The sequence below is a fragment of the Pelobates fuscus genome, chromosome 2 (genome assembly GCF_036172605.1).
Source record: "Pelobates fuscus isolate aPelFus1 chromosome 2, aPelFus1.pri, whole genome shotgun sequence".
NCBI classification, from domain to species: domain Eukaryota; kingdom Metazoa; phylum Chordata; class Amphibia; order Anura; family Pelobatidae; genus Pelobates; species Pelobates fuscus.
Genome location: NC_086318.1, coordinates 114,241,345 through 114,259,779, shown reverse-complemented (window position 1 = coordinate 114,259,779; position 18,435 = coordinate 114,241,345). Strand labels below are relative to the sequence as shown.

Below are 18,435 nucleotides of genomic sequence, written 5' to 3'. Positions count from 1 at the left end.
CATTTTCAGCTTTAGGACTACAAACCTTCCCATGACCGTTAAGTCATAAGCAATGTATCTCCACAGAGTGTCTGAGTGATTGTGCACCTGCCAGAGCAGTAACAAAGGCTTGTGTTCCCTTAAGACATTTGGAGTCCTGCTGTTTTACCATGTTTGAACTTGCAGCTAGTTAATGTTTTCTCAGGTGACAGTCACAGACCAGTGAAATCATGCTTTGGATATGCAAAAATACATTTCTGTAAAGAAACCGGAGAAGTCCAGTAGCACTAGGGACGGATCTGATTCCACTTATAACACTGGATTTGGTTATGTACATGCATATGACTATTGCCGGTGCGATGCACATTAATAATATATACATATATACTTGGAAGTGGCAATAACCTTGTGCATTCCTGGGATTGGAATTTGAATTGTAAAAACTAGCCAAATATTTTTCATTACAGGCCAGTAATAAAGCAAGAAAATTGGGTAGACATTATATTATCTCTTTACATGTACATGCATCCAGTGTTATCAAACAGTGACCTACAGTCTGGAAAATATTAAAGCTTGATAGTGTGTGGCCTCTACTAGAAAAGGCAGAACTGAGGCAATTTTGTGTACAAGCTAAACACAAATAACTTGTCAGCATTTACTGAACTTAAAAGGACACTATAGTCACCAGAACCGCTACAGCTTAATACAGAGATTCTGGGGTCTATAACCTGTCCCTGCAATTTTAGCACCTCTAGTGGCAATCACTCAGACGGCCACTAGAGGTGTTTCCTAGAACAGTGTGCAGCACTGGCATTCAGCGACTTCACGTTTTGCATGTAGACGCTGAACGATCCCCATAGAGATGCACTGACTATGCATCTCTATGAGGAGATGCTGATTGGTGCAGCACAGCATTTTGCCTCCTCACAATGCATTCCTATGGGAAAACATTGGATTGGTTATGGCAAGACCAGCATGGCATGGGAGACAAGTTGAGCAAAATCGCCTTTAATCTCCGGAGAGAGGGGGGCCCAGGTACCTAAATGCTGCATTCCAGCACTAGAGTGTCAGTAATGCATGTTTGTATTTCTGACACCATACTGATCCTTTAAAGCAGTATAAGAAATCTAGTGAAAGACATAAATTACACCTAAAGATTAAAAAATAAAAAAACAAGTCAAAATGTTAAAACTTTTTTGCTACTGGCCTTTGTCTTGGTCTTTTTGCACACATTTCTTTTTTATTTGTGGCTGCAACACACCCTGCAAGCTACACACACACACACACACACACTTACATAGGCTGAGAAAATACTTGCGCCCATCAAGTTCAGTCTTTGTGTAGATTTATTTTACCACAGCAATAACAAACCTCACAATACTGTACTATGCTTGCCAAGTAACTAGAATTAATGCTATAGTGGGCGCACACTTACCTGGATGAAAGACTTGGCTTCCCACTTTTGCTACAACTGGTATATAGTCCAGGTCCATCATCAAAAAAACTTCCAAGTGCCAGCTTCTGTCGTATTGATTCCCTTTCATTCTTCTGAGCCTAATGCAAAGAACAAAGAAAAACAAAAGATTAGAGCAATAATATCATTGTGATCAGTGTGACATTGGTTGATAAAGGCTATGTGTGAAAGTTTATTTAAGCAAGATTACGACACTGTAGACTGTTTTTAATGAGCCAAGTTGGAAGGAGAAGTTATCGTTTTAATACATGCAGTCAAAATTAAAGTTTCTGTAGCTAAACTGAAAGCTATACATTTTGTAATCACAATTGGCCGCCATTTATTTTCACCCCGTCTGATGGCAACACTGCAAAACTACAGAACTGAATTTGTCAAATACCCCAGGAAACTAGCAATAATGTAAGATTTCCATTTCCTGGTTAAATAAAAACATTTACATTACATTGACTTTACCTATTAAAGATTAACTGCTTTAAGTCTGAATTTCCGTTAAAGGGACACTATAGGCACCCAGACCACTTCATCTCTTTGAAGTGTTTTGGGTGCACTACCCCTGTCCTTTTGGCCATTCAGCGGCAAACATTGCAGTTTCAGAGAGGGTTTAGCCAGCCTCTAGTGGCTCTCTTCCAGACAGTTAGTCGCTGCGCTTCCTTGCCTTTTATGGAGTTTAACTCCAGAAAACAAATGTGGATGTTCTCACGCTAGTCGTGAAGATATTCAACGTCTTCTAAAACCCCTTAGGGAAGCATCGAGTCATTGATTTTGCCACACATGCGCATTAGTTGCTCCCATCGTCAGAGGGGGAATGCAAGCCAGCGCCAAGAGACTTTGGTGCTGGAATTAGGTATGTTTAAAGGGCTTTTTAAAACTTATTTGCCACTGGATGGACAAAAAAAAATAAAAAATCTCTAATTGTAGATGACCATCCAACACAGTCCATGGGAGCTGATCTCACGGTAAGATGGCTAATTATTTTATTATGGTTTGACAACTTAACCTGGTTCTCACCTGCGGGCGTATGGTGTTTAGAGTGTTCCTATAATGCACTTGGGGTTCAGGGAAGGAGACTACAAGAAGAAACCCAACATATTGCCTGAGTTTCACCAACAACTATAAGCAGTATTCCGATCTTTTCAATTAACGATGGAATCAAATGTCTAATGACACAGTTTGGTGCAATATTCCCTGAAAATACATTTTCTGAATCGTGTCTTGATATGAGACCTGTAAGATCTGCACATTTGATATCGTCTTTATTTCTGGTGTTCAGAATTCAGCCCTAGCAAGTTTCAAAATGCAATATATATGTGTATACGTTTCCATTTTTTTAATGCAGTTTGTAATAATAATGTTCGTAATAATTATGTTAGTAATTCTTATGAGAATTCCCAGTTGAAAATGATTACAATATGGCAGCTACTCACACTCTATTTTACATGCATTCCATTTCAATCATCCATGTCTGACCTTGAACACTACGATGGCTGGGTTAACTAAGGTCACATAATTATTGAGTATGCCCTCTTAATTGATCACATGTTTATATAAGGGTTTTATTTTACAAAGAACTTACAACAGGTAGAAACAATGCTTGCTTTTCTGTAATCTCAATACATTATGAGTGCTTTTCTCACAAATGTTGAACCTATTTTGTACATGTATATTAAGAATATCTGTCTCACGTCACTGCATCAGGACCGGACCGGCAGAGACCCAGGTAAGGGTGCAAACCGTTGATAAACGGTTTGCCACATTACCAGAGTATTTAGCCAGGGATGTCATAGTTATGATTCTTAGAGCAACCCTTTAAGATCACTGCCGTTCATTAGAAAAAGAAAAAAAATTATGAAAAATAAACGTTAAAAAACTAAAATAATCAGATACTAGTACTTACAATTCCCACAATACTAATCCAGAGGTTGAATAAGGTATTCTGTGACATGCCAAATTAAGCGATATGGGGTTTCTGCACCTTGCCAAAGAGGTCTGGTCTGCAACTGCTCTAATGCTGAGCCTGGTGGGCATTTTATTATATATACCACCAGGGACCCGTTTCTGTGACCATCTGATGTGGAATGCAATACCATTAAGCGATCTATGTAATCAGATCGGTTTGATGGGCCCAAACTCACATTCATGAGAACACAGGAGCTGTGTTAACAGCTGCGTATTCTACGGTTATAGCTAGCCAGGATCACTGGTGTTATGGTTCATCAACTGTAGAAGTGCTACCGTGGGTTCTGTTTGTGTAGGCCTAATGTGCTCTTCTGCTGTTCACAGTGATGTTATTTGTTAAACTGTGAGTGGACCTTAAGTGTGATCATTCTCAGATGAAAACCTGAAAACTGCCACTTTGAGTATTTACTAAAATTAGCCTGAAATCCAAAGCTGACATTTTGATCACCACCAAGACCCTGCCAGGCTAAATGAAAACTGCACTTGAAGCCCCCCACCCAGCTTGTTAAGCCTAGGCTCTGAGATTGTTTAAGAAGTCACACCTAAATCAGTATCGTAACCCCTTATATTGATACTTACCAACTATCACACTGCTGCAACAACAATGATGATGGATAAGAATAAATCTTAATTAATAAAAGTAATTCACAAATTCTACACCATGCAACAAAAAACGAAAAAACACTCCTCCCTCCTTAAAGGAACACTATAGTCACCTAAATTACTTTAGCTAAATAAAGCAGTTTTAGTGCATAGATCATTCCCCTGCAATTTCACTGCTCAATTCACTGCCATTTAGGAGTTAAATCACTTTGTTTCTGTTTATGCAGCCCTAGCCACACCTCCCCTGACTATGATTGACAGAGCCTGCATGAAAAAAGAACTGGTTTCACTTTCAAACAGATGTAATTTACCTTAAATAATTGTATCTCAATCTCTAAATTGAACTTGTAATCACATACTGGAGTCTCTTGCAGGGTCTAGCAAGCTATTAACATAGCAGGGGATAAGAAAATCTTAATTAAACAGAACTTGCAATAAAGAAAGCCTAAATAGGGCTCTCTTTACAGGAAGTGTTTATGGAAGGCTGTACAAGTCACATGCAGGGAGGTGTGACTAGGGTTAATAAACAAAGGGATTTAACTCCTAAATGGCAGATGATTGAGCAGTGAGGCTACAGGGACATGTTCTATACACCAAAACTGCTTCATTAAGCTAAAGTTGTTCAGGTGACTATAGTTTCCCTTTAACATAATTTAAGATTGCTGTATGGGCATAAAAGTGGCAGAAATGTTGTCTTAAAAAGGTCATGCAGACAAAATACAGATATCTTTATATATTTATTCCGATAAAAACATGCACATTAATTTCCTTATGTTACTGATGATTTACTGACAGGAGATGTTTCTATTAATTCCATCTACAATTAATAATCCCAGGGCTAGCAGAAGGTGTTTTTATCTGGCAGTAAAATGTTAGCATATCTTCCAAGTGTCCCTATTTAGGAGGTACAGTCCTTATTTTAGACCCAAATACCCTTTTCCTTATTTTCCTTTTCCATTGTAATGTCCCTCTTTTTCAGGAGCTTCATATTGTCGGTGTATCTGAGTGCATAACAGAGTTACTCAACAATAATGCAGTAAAATGTCAACAATAAACAAATGTGTTTAGCAAACAGTCTGTGCAAATGGAATACATTATTTAGGATCTAAACTACATTTAGTTGCATAAAATATTAGTAAAATTTTGTTTTACTTCCTGGTTTTGTTAGCTCGGTGGAGCTAAACTCAAGAGGCAGCAATTGCTTAGAGCACCTACCTTGCAAAGACTTCTCATTGAGCTGCATTGGGAAGTCTGTGATTGGACAGACACAGAAAGTCTGGGCAGGGTTAGAAGAGGAGGGCTTGCAAAGGCAGCAGACAAGAGAACTGCATGTTTTTACAAACTGTTTTTAGTAATACCCCCAATGAAAATAATGCATAACTAAATGCATGCAAGTTTTAATTTGAGGTATGTCTACTAAACAGTGTTTTTTTTTTTTTTTTTTTTTACCTGAGCAGTGAAGTGAACCAAAACATGTATGTTTTCACATACAGAATGTCTGATGTACAATATTTAGAAGATTAAAGGGACTCATACACAGGAACTGGCTGTAGTGTGGTAAGTGCACTGCGAGGACTACCATTTTCAGATTTTATTTTTTCTGTAAAAAAGCTATTTACTGATTTACATTTTTCCCAACTCTCAAGAAATATCACTTTTGATCTTCTGTAAGTCTCCTAAATGCAATGGCCGTCTATGAACCCCTCTGCTAGGCAAAATGCTAACTGAAGTTCAAGCAAATGTGAAGAATAAATCAGATCTGTCACTTCTCTGGAAATGACCAAACCTTGCTTTCCCACTCCAGTAAATACTAATGAAGCATGTGCAGTGCAGTGTAGGCAAGTATATAACATATTTACGTCTGCAGCACTTCTATGTTCAAGGTGATGTAATTACCCCATGGGTTTGCAAGAGCACACATGCATGCACGGGCATCTGCAAAGACATATCCTGGCTGTTTGAGTGTAGCAAGTGTAAAAGTTAATTATTCTCCACTATAGTAGCTTATGGGTATGGCCCAAATTCAGGATGGTGTCAATAGTCACACTGTAATGCTTACTTAAGCACTGAGGATTCCTTGACATCTTCCTGAGATGCACTGTGAGCCGCGCTCCAAATATCTGTTTTTCAAGGTTATTTACTAAAGTAATAACTTTCAAGAATTCAGGGTGAATTCAAATTTAAAGTAAATACAGCCACATAGAGAAGAAAAAAACCCCCAAAAAACTCCAAATCAACTAGGCTTGAAGTTTGGATCCTCTGGTATTTGCAATTTAAGGCCAAACAATTCTCACTTTAGACCCTGCCTGTGATGAGACATACAATTGACATTAATGCAAGTGTAAAAAGAAACAGAGTTTTACTTAAAATAGAAGGCCAACTAACAGCACATACTAATGGCGAATACAATAAAACAAAGACGAGTGCTCTCTATCTGATATTAGCTGCAATTCACAAACAAGGCGTTCCCTCACCCTTGTGAAAAACAAATCAAAACAAATAAAGACAGTTATGTAAACAGCGCTTGAGATATAAATTACATACATAGAAGGAGAGCGCGAAATCCAAAGATCTATATCTCAAACTAAAAGGACACAATAATAGTGCAATATGTAATTACAATAGTGCAGATATTTGTATAGTGCCATAGGAACACTCACACTTTATAGAGCTATATAAGCTCTATTTCTTGAGCCTGGACGGAATAATCCCTGTCTAAGGATCTCTTTGTAGATATCAGCACTGCTTGACTCATCATATATAAAGAGAAGAAAATAAACCCAATAGTCTAGTATGTAGGGTAACAATAATGGAAAAACGATAAAACCTACTTACATCTCCTAGAGCAATGACCTGCTCTAGTGTGCAGAACTTTAGGATTGTTCCACCTAAAGTTCTACACAGTATCTGCACTATTGTAATTACATATTGCACTATTGTTGTGTCCTTTTTATTTTAAGATATACATCTTTGGATATCGCTCTCTCCTTCTACATATGTAATTCATATCTCTAGTGCTGTTCACCTAAAATTCTAATAGCGAACTGACTAAATATTAGTTATTGTCTTCAGCATGGCCGGCCCTCTTAACATGCATTAAAGCTCCCTCTGTGCCTCAAGTTCTCCTTTAGAAAGGAAACTGCAACTTTCCAAGAGGTTTATATATTTAATTATCTCCTATAAATTTAACAAATATATTTCTAAGGTGCGTTAAATGTACAAATCAACACAATGCTTGGTCTATCATTGTTATAAGCTCTGCCTTTTTCTCCCACTGAACATAGTAAACAGAAACAATGTTTATTTCTCCCCTGGTGCAATATGCGCTCCAGTGGATTGTGATGTCAATTACTAAATCTTTCATGAATACGTAAAAGTAAACAGATCATATGAAAAAAGTTAATGCACGTTTAGAATTTAATATTTTATTCAGTTTTTGTTTTCATAAAATTGATGGTTCCCCTTTAAAGAATCAGCGTTTACCATAATCAAAAGGCAGAGAAAAATATCCATATTTCTTCTTTACAAAATATTCAATAAAAAGTTAGATACCAACATAAGAAACATATCTAGGAGCTATAGGTTTGGGGTGTGAAGCCTTAACAAAAGATGGCAACAATTAGCAATTATTTGATTTTGGATAGTATATATTTTATTATTAAAGACAACAAATACGTATTTGGCCTTATTACTTTATTTAAAAAAAATAAAATAAATAAATAAATAAATAATCATCACTGCAGAACTTGTATCTTTCTACTGTCAAATGATTCTCTGTCTCCTAGGCAACAAAATGTAAACATATATTAACTAAGCAAAAATATGGCAAGGGCTCTTGAATATGTTAACTTTCAAACCTGACTTTGTGTTCATTTGGGGGATATCATTTTCTTTGTGACTTCATGCCCATTTATAAAAATCGGAAAAATTCACAGGATAAATAATTTGACAATTAAAGGGAAAATGGAATCTAATCTGGTGTAAGAAGATTAACTACAAGCAAGGACCATAATCCACGAATAGCATTTCCTCTCTCTTTTTTTAAATTTTTTTTATTAAGCTATATGCATCTCCGGTATAACACCGTGCGTGAACATGATATCGGAAAAGGAAATCTGCTTTGAAAAACAAAATAATTAAAATCTGAAACAAATAAATATTAGCATTAAGAATGTAGAAGGAAGGAGAAGACAAAACAAAACATTAATCCTCTTAGTTATCTTCCAACTGAGTGCGTGCTGTCTATTTTGAAGCAATTAATATAATCCTGCTGCAGGGAAAGCCGCAGCTGGATTACTTTCCAATCGCTAAAGGTTGTACATCTAAGCTTTAACTCATTGTAGTGCACTTAGCCATAACATATGTTTTAGGATTTCTTAGAATTGTATCATTTAAAATCTGACTCCTATATACAGCGGCATTGGTCTCTCCAGTACCTACCGAAGCATAGGTAGGTGGGAAATAATTCACAAGTGGTTTATTCACGTTGCATCGAATATAGCTATGTAAACAGAGCACTATTCTTCTCTGAGCTCAGTCTCCTACCTTTTTAGAGCTCTCCGCGAATTTCAATGCAGATATTTTCTGGATGATCACATCCTTTCTTTTACTGCTCAGATTCATTATTTAGCCGTCTGCAGACTTCAGAGATATTAAACTTCAAGAACTCTCAGGGGTCCCCTCCTTTTAGATTCACTAACCTACGCCAAAGAGATTGATTCACCATAATGGCAGGTCCACTCTGACACTGCCCAAGTGTTTGAGTTTTCTCCTCAAACAGGCCGTTGTCTGTTTGTTCTTCTCACATGCAAGTGAAGACATCTGTTCCTTTCTGCTTTTCAGATCTAACTCCTGCACACAGCACTTAGGCCTGTCAAAATAATGTTGGCCCCAACTCTTCTGAGGAATGCTAAGCCCATACAGATAAGATAGTTGGCTTTTCCAGAACAATTCAAATATAGCACCTGGATGCTTAGCATTCTATTTAGAATCCAAACCATGGAAAATGTCAGTAACACAGAGATCACATGTTGATAAAAGTTATTGATTAAAGGGGAACAGTCACTTCACAGTAATGTTAATATTATGTTTACTTATCCATATATTTATCAAAATTGTGTTTGTGAGGCATGAAAAAGGAATTGTAATGCATATATCTACTCTACAGCATTAGCTCTCTCCATCCATCGTGGTTCCCTGACAATATTCCCAGAGAATCAACAAAAATCCTAAATTCTAGTTTAAATGGTTTGCGGGCTCATATCATTTGCGGTCACCTAATATAAGAAGTAAATGGTAAAACTTCAGGCGGCTGACACTGAACAGATAAATATCGATTGTTGGAATTTTGTCAGAGCAAGAACAATTATATTCTCTAACAACTAATGGCTCTGAAACCGCAGTTTGCAGAGAACATAAGATGGAACCCTTTCCAGTGGGCTTTTTATTACAGCGTATTATGTGACATTTGAAGGTGGTTTGTTTTTTTCTAGGATAGTCCTCAAAAAGATCGTCTTTCTTGAGTGTGATTACATTTCATAGCACTGGATAATAAATGTAATGTGAACAGATTGATAATACATGCGTAATCCCACTGATGGGATCTCGTCATTTCTGTACTAGCATTTTGGATGATTTCACTATATTACATCATGTTAGTTACTCATACAGCATGTGTCATCCCCATTCCTCTTCTCTTTTATTATGCCAGTAAGTGCTTTAATATGTATGCAGTTTGACCTCAAACCCATCGGTAAATGGACAAATACAAGGTATGTAAACAATGGTGAGAGCATAAAACACACCTTCCTGTTAACGAGGATGTCCGCACTCTCTCAACAAACGACAAACAAAACAAAAAAGGGCTCATAACTATAATTGCAGTGTTGTATAAGACTCTTTATAATAAACAGCAGAAAGACACAGAATAATCCATGATATATAATATATAACAAGCTAAGACAAGGTGACAAATAAATGTACTAAAGAACAAGAAACTACAATAACTATTTATAGTAAAGGCTTTTAAATAAAAAATAATGTAAATCAGGGCATGAATAAATATTGATTTGGAAAACCAAAATGGGAGGGGAGGGGAGGGAATATATTTTTATTTCACCATAAAAAAATTGCTTATAAATTACCTTATTGATTATCACCTTTTAGTGATGACAAAGAGTACTCAGGGGAGCAACTCTCTTTCCTCCCTCTCGGCAAAATGCATAGGTGCAGGCGGAATAAGTATTATGGACAAAAGATTTTGGTTGCCATTGAATGAACCCTGTGAATTGTATTGACTATACAAGGCAAAGTGTCCATTAGACAAAGCACAGCCAACTGATTGGAGAAGCAAGAGCTACAACAGCAGATCTCAAATGCTGCCACCACCCTGTACGGTTTACAGAAAACAAAGCTTCTAAAGAACTGTGTTTTCTAGTGAGGCCCTCTAGAACTTTTACGTTTTCATTGATTAACCACAGAGTATCACACTAGATCCCAGACTTAGAACAAGAGAAAATCTAATTTGCATATTACGCTATATTTACCTACCATTCAGCTTCACCTCTTTATTTATTAATAAAATCATGTGTGAATGCCTAATCTAGACACGACCGCCGACTACAGGCATACCCTTAACCTTGTGTAATCTCCACTGCTTGGTCAAGTTGGAAGACAAAATGGCTGATAATGATCAGGCTGGATTAGGAAACTCAAAGATAGCACTATTATTCAGCTGTTTAATCCCCCTTTAGTTTTCTAAATGTATAAAACTTACCCTAACTAGCCATGATAAGTTCACATTTCATTCTGTATCCAATAAGCTTTGTCCTGGATAAACTGTACAGAATTAAAAAATATATATTTTTAAATAAAGAAAGCGGAAGAGTTCCGGAATGTTTGATATCTTAACTGGATTTTAATGGGTTACCATAATATGATTTTACAAGCAATTTCATACTTTATTGCCCCTTTCTTTGCTCTCAATGCATCGCAGAGAAAAAAAAAATATTCTGTAATTGTCCCTTTGTTGCGGCCAATGGGTCATGTTGGCAATATTCAGAATGCCCAGGGCTGTGGAGAACTTAAAGGTAAACGTATCTCCCAAAATAAGAGGGGTTTAATAATCTACAGACATGTAACATTCTAAATACAATGACACTCCGTGTACTGAATAATTATATCACAGAAGCCCATTATAGAGAGGTTATGGGAGAAGTGAAGAAAATCATGGAAAGTGATATCTGTCAGTTTTTACTTAAAAGTAATCCTTGAAATGTAGCCCATATATGGATATGGGTTTCAAAAACACAGAGTACATTTGATAAACCTGGAATTTTGGAAAAATGACAACAGACCTGAAAACAGTATTTCATATTAGCTCCATCAGGTCCCACTAAGCTAGTTTGGCCTGAAATTTGCATTCCTCTTCACAAATGTCAATTTAGCGAATAAACCAGAGTCTCGTGTCTTAATTTGACAGAGTACAAACATCAATATTTAAAATAATTATACTGGCATTCAAACAGGTAAGCCATGTTTTACAACGCCTATACATTTGTCAGCTTGTCACTACTCTAAGCTTAAAGGATCACTATAGTGTCAGGAAAACAAAGCGGTTTTCCTGACACTATAGTGCGCTGAGGGTGCCCCCACCCTCAGGGTCCCCCCCCCCCCCCCCCACCGTGGCGCTGAAGGTTAAAACCCCTTCAGCAGCTTACCTTATTCCAGCGCTGGGCTCCCTCGGCACTGGTGATCTCTCCTCCCCCGCCGATGCCAGCTCCCCCGTCCGACGGCAGCGGAGCTGAATGCGCATGCGCGGCAAGTGCCGCGCGCGCATTCAAAGTGTCCATAGGAAAGCATTTCTCAATGCTTTCCTATGGATGCTCTGCACGATGGAGGATGAAGGCATAATATGCCTCCAGCATCGCAGATGTGCCTCTAGTGGCTGTCCGGAAGACAGCCACTAGAGGCTGGCTTAACCCCAAATGTAAACATAGCAGTTTCTCTGAAACTGCTATGTTTGCATCTGAAGGGTTAAAACATGAGGGACCTGGCACCCAGACCACATAATTGAGCTGAAGTGGTCTGGGTGACTATAGTGTCCCTTTAAAGTGTAACTGTAACAAAATAAATCTCTGTTTAGTGTTACTTTACATGGCTGCAATATCTAGATGTATTACGCCACATACGATGAGGATGCAGAGCAAGCTATTTGGGTGTGTAGAAACCCTAAAATCAACTTAACTGATTAGATAATACAGGATTCATGTATAGTTTGCTAATGAAAAAGTAGGAGAAGGTTGGTGTTAATGGCAACATAATAGACTACGTATTTAGACATTTTCCCCACTTTTAACATTTTATTTACACTTCATATGGTGCTAGCTATACATATGCTATGTTAAAAGAAAGCCCGGCTTGTCTTCTAAAAAACAATAAATAATAATATATAAAAATATGCAAGGGGGGCACTTGAAAAGAATCCCTTAAGTGACTGTGGAACAAATACAAACAAAAAACCCCGCAAATTCTAGGTTTTGTTTTGGTTCAGAATTGCCTTTATCTTCAACAGTATGAGGCTCCTATAAAAGAGGGATATGGGCCTAAAATAAGAACTGTCCCTTCTAACCAAGGACAATTGGGAGGTATGTAACTATAGGTCTTTAAATGAACACTATAGTTTTAGGAATACACACTTCCTGACACTTTAAGTTTAAATAGCTGTTTAACTTCCGTCCCCCCTTTGTGCCCCTTTAAAAAAAAAAGTAATTTTACTCACCTTTTTCCAGTGCCGCAGCACGAGTTTCCTCACGGCTGGTCCAGTCTCCCCTCCTTGACTGAGATCAAAGTTGATGATCTCAGCTAAACCAACATTAAAATGTCTGCAGTGACATACTGTACACACCAGAACAACGACATTAACGGGATACTGTAGTGCCGGGAATACAAAGCCGTATTCCTGGCACTACCGATCCCTCTGCCTCCCCCATTCCTTGCACCACTCCCCTCCCCCCCCCCCGGTAAATAAAGTGTTAAAAATCCTCTACTTACTTACCTTATCTCAGCGCCGATGTCTAGATGCAAAAGAGACACAGAACCAAGACCACTTCAATGAGCTGAAGTGATCTGGGTGCCTACAGTGTCCCTTTAAGCTGCAGTTGTTCTGCTGACTATAGTGTCCCTTTAACTAATAGATACCCTGTAGTTCTTTTAATGTTATTCTGAAAACACACTTTCAGCATGCAGGCTGCAGGAATAAATACATGTTGGAACACTAGAGGATTAAGTGAATAATACAACAAAACCAGGGTTATTTACTTAAGGAAGAATTCAAAGTGAATTTTAGATGTAAAGGCAAAGCAGCCGAACTGAAAGTACAACCGACAGAGAATTTTTCCAGCTCTACTATTTTGAATGTAAACTTTAAATTCACTGTGCATTCTTCCTTTAGTGAATTACCCTGAAATATCCAAGTCAAAATTTATACGTTAGCCCGTTGGGGTGCAGCTCTTACAGCAGGTTATACTTTTAGCAAGGGCACAGATAAGTTGCTTTTGTGTGTTTGTTGTACAGATGAAGATCAATAAAAAAAGTTGATTTGCCATAGCCAGCTCAGGTCCCATCATACTGGTATAGTGTGATAGCCCAATAGGTGGGGACTCTCCTACCTGAGCAGTTCGCTTTTCTCACAAAGGTTCTTTGCCATTTCTATCCAATCCCAGCATGGACCATGCCTTTTGGACTACCGGTAATTACCAACAGAACACCAATGGTCCCTCCTTTATCACTTTTAAATTCTTCATAAAAATGTATCACTTTAATAAGGAGTTTAATAAATTGATCCTATAGACCCCTCATATCAGACATTTCTCCTTAACTAGCCACCAATTCGCTCGCCGACATTGCTGGTCTCCTGTACACACCCCTAGTTATACCTTCCCAGTCTCATTCTGCTCTAGATTGTAAACTTGCTTGCAGGATTCTCAAAAACAACTGTTTGAGTATGTCAGCCAAACCAAGTTAACCTGTACTCTGTATAAGTCATCATCCTATGGACTGTAAGCTCATTTGAGCAGGGTCCTCTTCAACCTATCGTTCATGCAAGTTTTCTTGTAATTTTCCTATTGATAGTTAAATCCCCCTCCCTCCCCCCCCCTTATAATATTGTAAAACGGAATCTGTTGGCGCTATATAAATGGCAATAATAATAATAATAATAATAATTTCTCCAAACCACTAAAGTGCCTCATGCTTGTTTTAAAGGTTGATCTTTTGAAACTCTCAACTGCAAAAAAATAAACCAGCTGACCCCTTTGGCAGGACAAAAGGTCACACAGACTATTATGGTTTTAAACAGACAGCTGTATATACTCATAAAACAGCCCCCATAATGTTTAACCAAATACAAATTACAGAAAATAAATGTGGCTGCCTCTTTGTGAGGTTTTGGTAATGGAAAGATGGTGTAGTATTCAGAAAATGGACGAAGGTGTAGAACATAAATACACTGATTTATCATTGTGATCAAGACTTTGAAAATTGACATTTAATGCCAAAACATGACAAATGCGTAAAATGGCCTCATTTACTGTGAGATCTTTCATAAACCGCATGGATAAAAATATCTAAAGAGAATGTCTAGGTTTTAAAAACAAAAATGCACATTTTTAATGCACTTCAATAAGGCAATTAAAATAAAAAAAAAATGATTTGCATTTATTAGGTTTTAAACAAAATTTAATTTTCCCTAAACTCACTGTGTGTAGCCTACCTTCCTGCAAATTAAGTGTGATATGCCACAGCAAGAAGAGCACTCCACATCTTAGAGCTAAAGTCTAACTGCTCCATGTTGTTCTAGCAGGGATTGTGTTACCATGTATACGTGGGAGTTAAGCTATGACATACTGGTCCAGGAAAGGGTATGCTGGGGTACCACTATAGTTTCCTTTTAACCGTGACTGCATACACATGGGAGGAAAGCCATGTGGCTTCTCAAGACTCCAAAACAGAGCCGAGTTGAATTAAAGGGAAAGTATAATCACCAGAACAACTACAGCATTTCCCTGTGGCCGTTTTAATGTAAACACTGCCTTTTCAGAAAAAAGTAGTGTGGCGTTTGCTGCGCATGCGCAATAGCCTCACAATTCTTTTCTATTGGAAAATGTGATTATCTCAGCCAACGAGGTCGTACAGGGCGGGGAGTGGCCAGTCCTGGTAAGACTGCCACTGTGCTGGAAAGAAGGACATTTTAAACACCATTTTAAAGACAGAAACAGGGAGAACTAGCTGAGGTACAACACTTCCTCACACTCCAGTAGTTGCACTAAAGGGGAGGACTCACCTGTTGCCAAAGACTAGAAAATGGAGGGACCATGAATGGAATGTGCTATACAATGCTGAGGGAGTGGTCAACCACCATGGGAATTAGAAGAAGAAGAATATGAGGCAGGAGGAGAATTTAGACAGTGACAAGCAGAGGGGAAGGTGCAAATACATTCCTGCATTCAAATCACTGATGTTCCACATTCAAACACAATGAGCAACCACATTTATTTACCATTACATTCACACACTGATCCAGTGAAAATGTATCCCAGGAACATAGCACAGCATTCATTTACACTTACATTCTCCTAAGCAAGTAAAAAAAATAATCTATATATTACATCTTAAATACAGAAAATTTCCATCACTTGGAGAGACAACCGGTCTTTGGTATCCAAATCTTGCACACTTTTTCTGGAGCTTAACACATTTACCGGGTTAATTACTAAAGAGAGAATTTCGGGGAATTCAAAGTGAATTCAAATGTTAAGCCAAAAAAAAAATCTCTACCAGTATTGCTTCAAGAGTTCTTGAATATGTGTTCTTAATAAATAAATCATTATTAGAAGGCTGTTAAGCCTTGCACTTATATTATAATGGCTGTGTAACATATTGGGGTGGTGGTGGTAGTGTGTGTGTGTGTGTCACCGTTCTGTAGGATTTCAGATCAGGTTGTCATTTTAAATGATGTCAGAGTAATGATTAATTTGTTTCAGCATCTCCAGCTGAAATCATGTTTCGGCTAAGAAAAAAAAAATGATATCTGAATTATTACTAATTGTATCTATTTCTAGATATCCATGTCCCTACATCTACAAATGTATTTTGTTTGTGAATAAAAATGTAACAATTGCAACACGCCTACCATAAAATCTAGGTAAGTTAATTTACATTTTAAGAGAACCAAGCCTTTTTAGATTTAGATTGAAATGGATGTCTTTCTTGATACATATTTTTCTTTTAACTCTGTGAATTAAAATGATAGTATAAAAACGACAAAGTACATATTTTCTATGTAGATTGAAAAAAAAACAACAACAAAAATATGTTGTTAATTTTTAATTCTTAAATCAGTATGTATATATTTTTTTTTATTACAAAATGAACTTGATTAAACGAAAGAAAAAGAAAACAAATGAAATGCACATTTAATCCAATCGTGCATTCGTCGAGACAAAATTGAAATATTTTGCAATTAAGTTGGCAATGAAAATTACAAACTAATGCAAAATGGATCTAAACACTGACATTTCTTATGTATAACAGACATTTTCAGAATGAAACACCAGCCTTGCAAGCCTTTAAAGCCCAGATAACACCTATTCCTAAGCAACCACACAGCCAAATCATGTCAATCTAAACACAATCACTAAGACAATGCCTCTAAATAAATCTGCATAAAATAAACGGAATTAAAAGGATTGATGTGGCATACTATTAGTGGTCATTACAATGTTCTAAGAACTGGAGAGCAATTCATCATTTTAACATTGATAAGTTACATCATAAACAAGAAAAATGTGCATGTGTTGAGAGGTATAGGAGCTGCATGTGATATATAGCAGACAGAAATACATGCCAGAAAAGGCAGATCTATATCACTGGGAACATGATCAGAGAGTCCATATTACATGGGGGGAAAATACACATTACAGCACACACAGCAGACCACAGACTGCTAGCAATGCAAAGGCCCTGTCTCTCTGGGAATGAATATTGCAAGATAAACCAGCATGCTTACCTGGTACGCACAATTCTCTTGGTGTACCATCTCAGTACATCATACAGCAAGATGAGGGCAAAAGCAGAAGATTACAAATGGTACAGGGCAGGAAGAAGTGACTGCAGAGGAGGAAGAGAATGGGGTGAGAAGAGAAATACGCCCTTACAGGGCGAAAGGCTTTCTGCAGATTAAAATGGATGCTGCTTCTTGCCGTTTCAACCTGCGCAAGAGCAATGCTCTCTCTCACTCTCTCTCCAGAAACCAAGCAGAGCTGTTCTCCTCAGGGAATGGGGCGATGAGGCTTAATAACAACATGTAGTTGGGACAGAGATGGGGGGAGGAGAAGGAGGGGGGGCTTGCTCATCACTAACACAATTGGCCAATTATGTGATGGGTACAAAAGAAAAAGGATCACTCAGAGGCTGGTGTGACCTTCCGAGGCTTATGAAAGCAGTGTATCGATGTGGAAAATGTATACTCATTAAAACAAAAAGTACCAGGAAAACAAAATAAAAATAAAAATAATGCAGGGCTCTGAATTAAATTAGCAGTGTAATGAAGTGGCTTAAAAAATAAAATCATATCAAACTATAGGACATTAAAATTATACTTATTGCATTTATGCATAAATACATACATACACACATACACTCTGCTTTAAAATGCAATATATATATATATATATATGTGTGTGGGTTGGAGTAAACATTTAATATTTTGTATGTGTTTTTAATTATTTTATTATTTAAACGGCAAGTAATTTTGGGAAGTTCTATATAAATTCCCCAGCATTGATCATCCCTGGTGTTCGTAAGGTTAATTTTCATATATATATATGTACATCAGGGAGGAGCATTGCTGGGGAATTTATATAAAAACTCCCCAAAATTACTTGCCGTTCAAATAATAAAATAATTAAAAACGCGTAAAAAAAACTAAAATCCAATGTTTACTCCAACCCATTTAAAAAAAAAAATAAAAAAAAAAAAATATATATATATATATATATATATATATAGAATGTCATTAGTAAATTTCCCTTCCCCCTTTCTATTTATAATTTCAATTATTTATATAGTGCCAACATATATCGCAGCGCTGTACTATAGGTAAACAAGAGAAACATTTATTTCTAACAAAACACTTCTGTTGATATACAGTAACAGTGTATGAAGAGGGCCCTGTCCAAATGAGCTTATATTTAAGAAAACCACGCTGGTTTCTACGCCCTGTCTTACATCACTACTTCCGTCGCGAGGTCCAATCAAATTTTTTTCACAGAGAAACATTTACCTGGAGTGCTCTCACTGGCTCAGAGCGCACACGTACACAGGAGTAAGGGGTGGATACAATAATAATAATAAAAATAAAAACT

At 37.3% G+C, this 18,435-nt stretch overlaps 1 protein-coding gene across 7 annotated transcripts in view; it reads right to left on the bottom strand.

The window, feature by feature from the left end:
• The window catches only part of SCHIP1 (schwannomin interacting protein 1), a 431,576-nt gene that overhangs the window by 12,424 nt on the left and 400,717 nt on the right, over nucleotides 1-18,435 (bottom strand). For 4 of the 7 annotated variants that reach the window (XM_063442583.1, XM_063442584.1, XM_063442586.1 and 1 more), the window contains one exon: nucleotides 1,415-1,533. In XM_063442583.1, the coding sequence (XP_063298653.1) occupies nucleotides 1,415-1,533 (119 nt within the window). Of the gene's footprint in view, nucleotides 1-1,410; nucleotides 1,534-8,557; nucleotides 8,813-17,078; nucleotides 17,371-18,435 lie in introns of those variants that run through there. The other 3 variants (XM_063442589.1, XM_063442587.1, XM_063442590.1) reach the window with 3 other exon arrangements.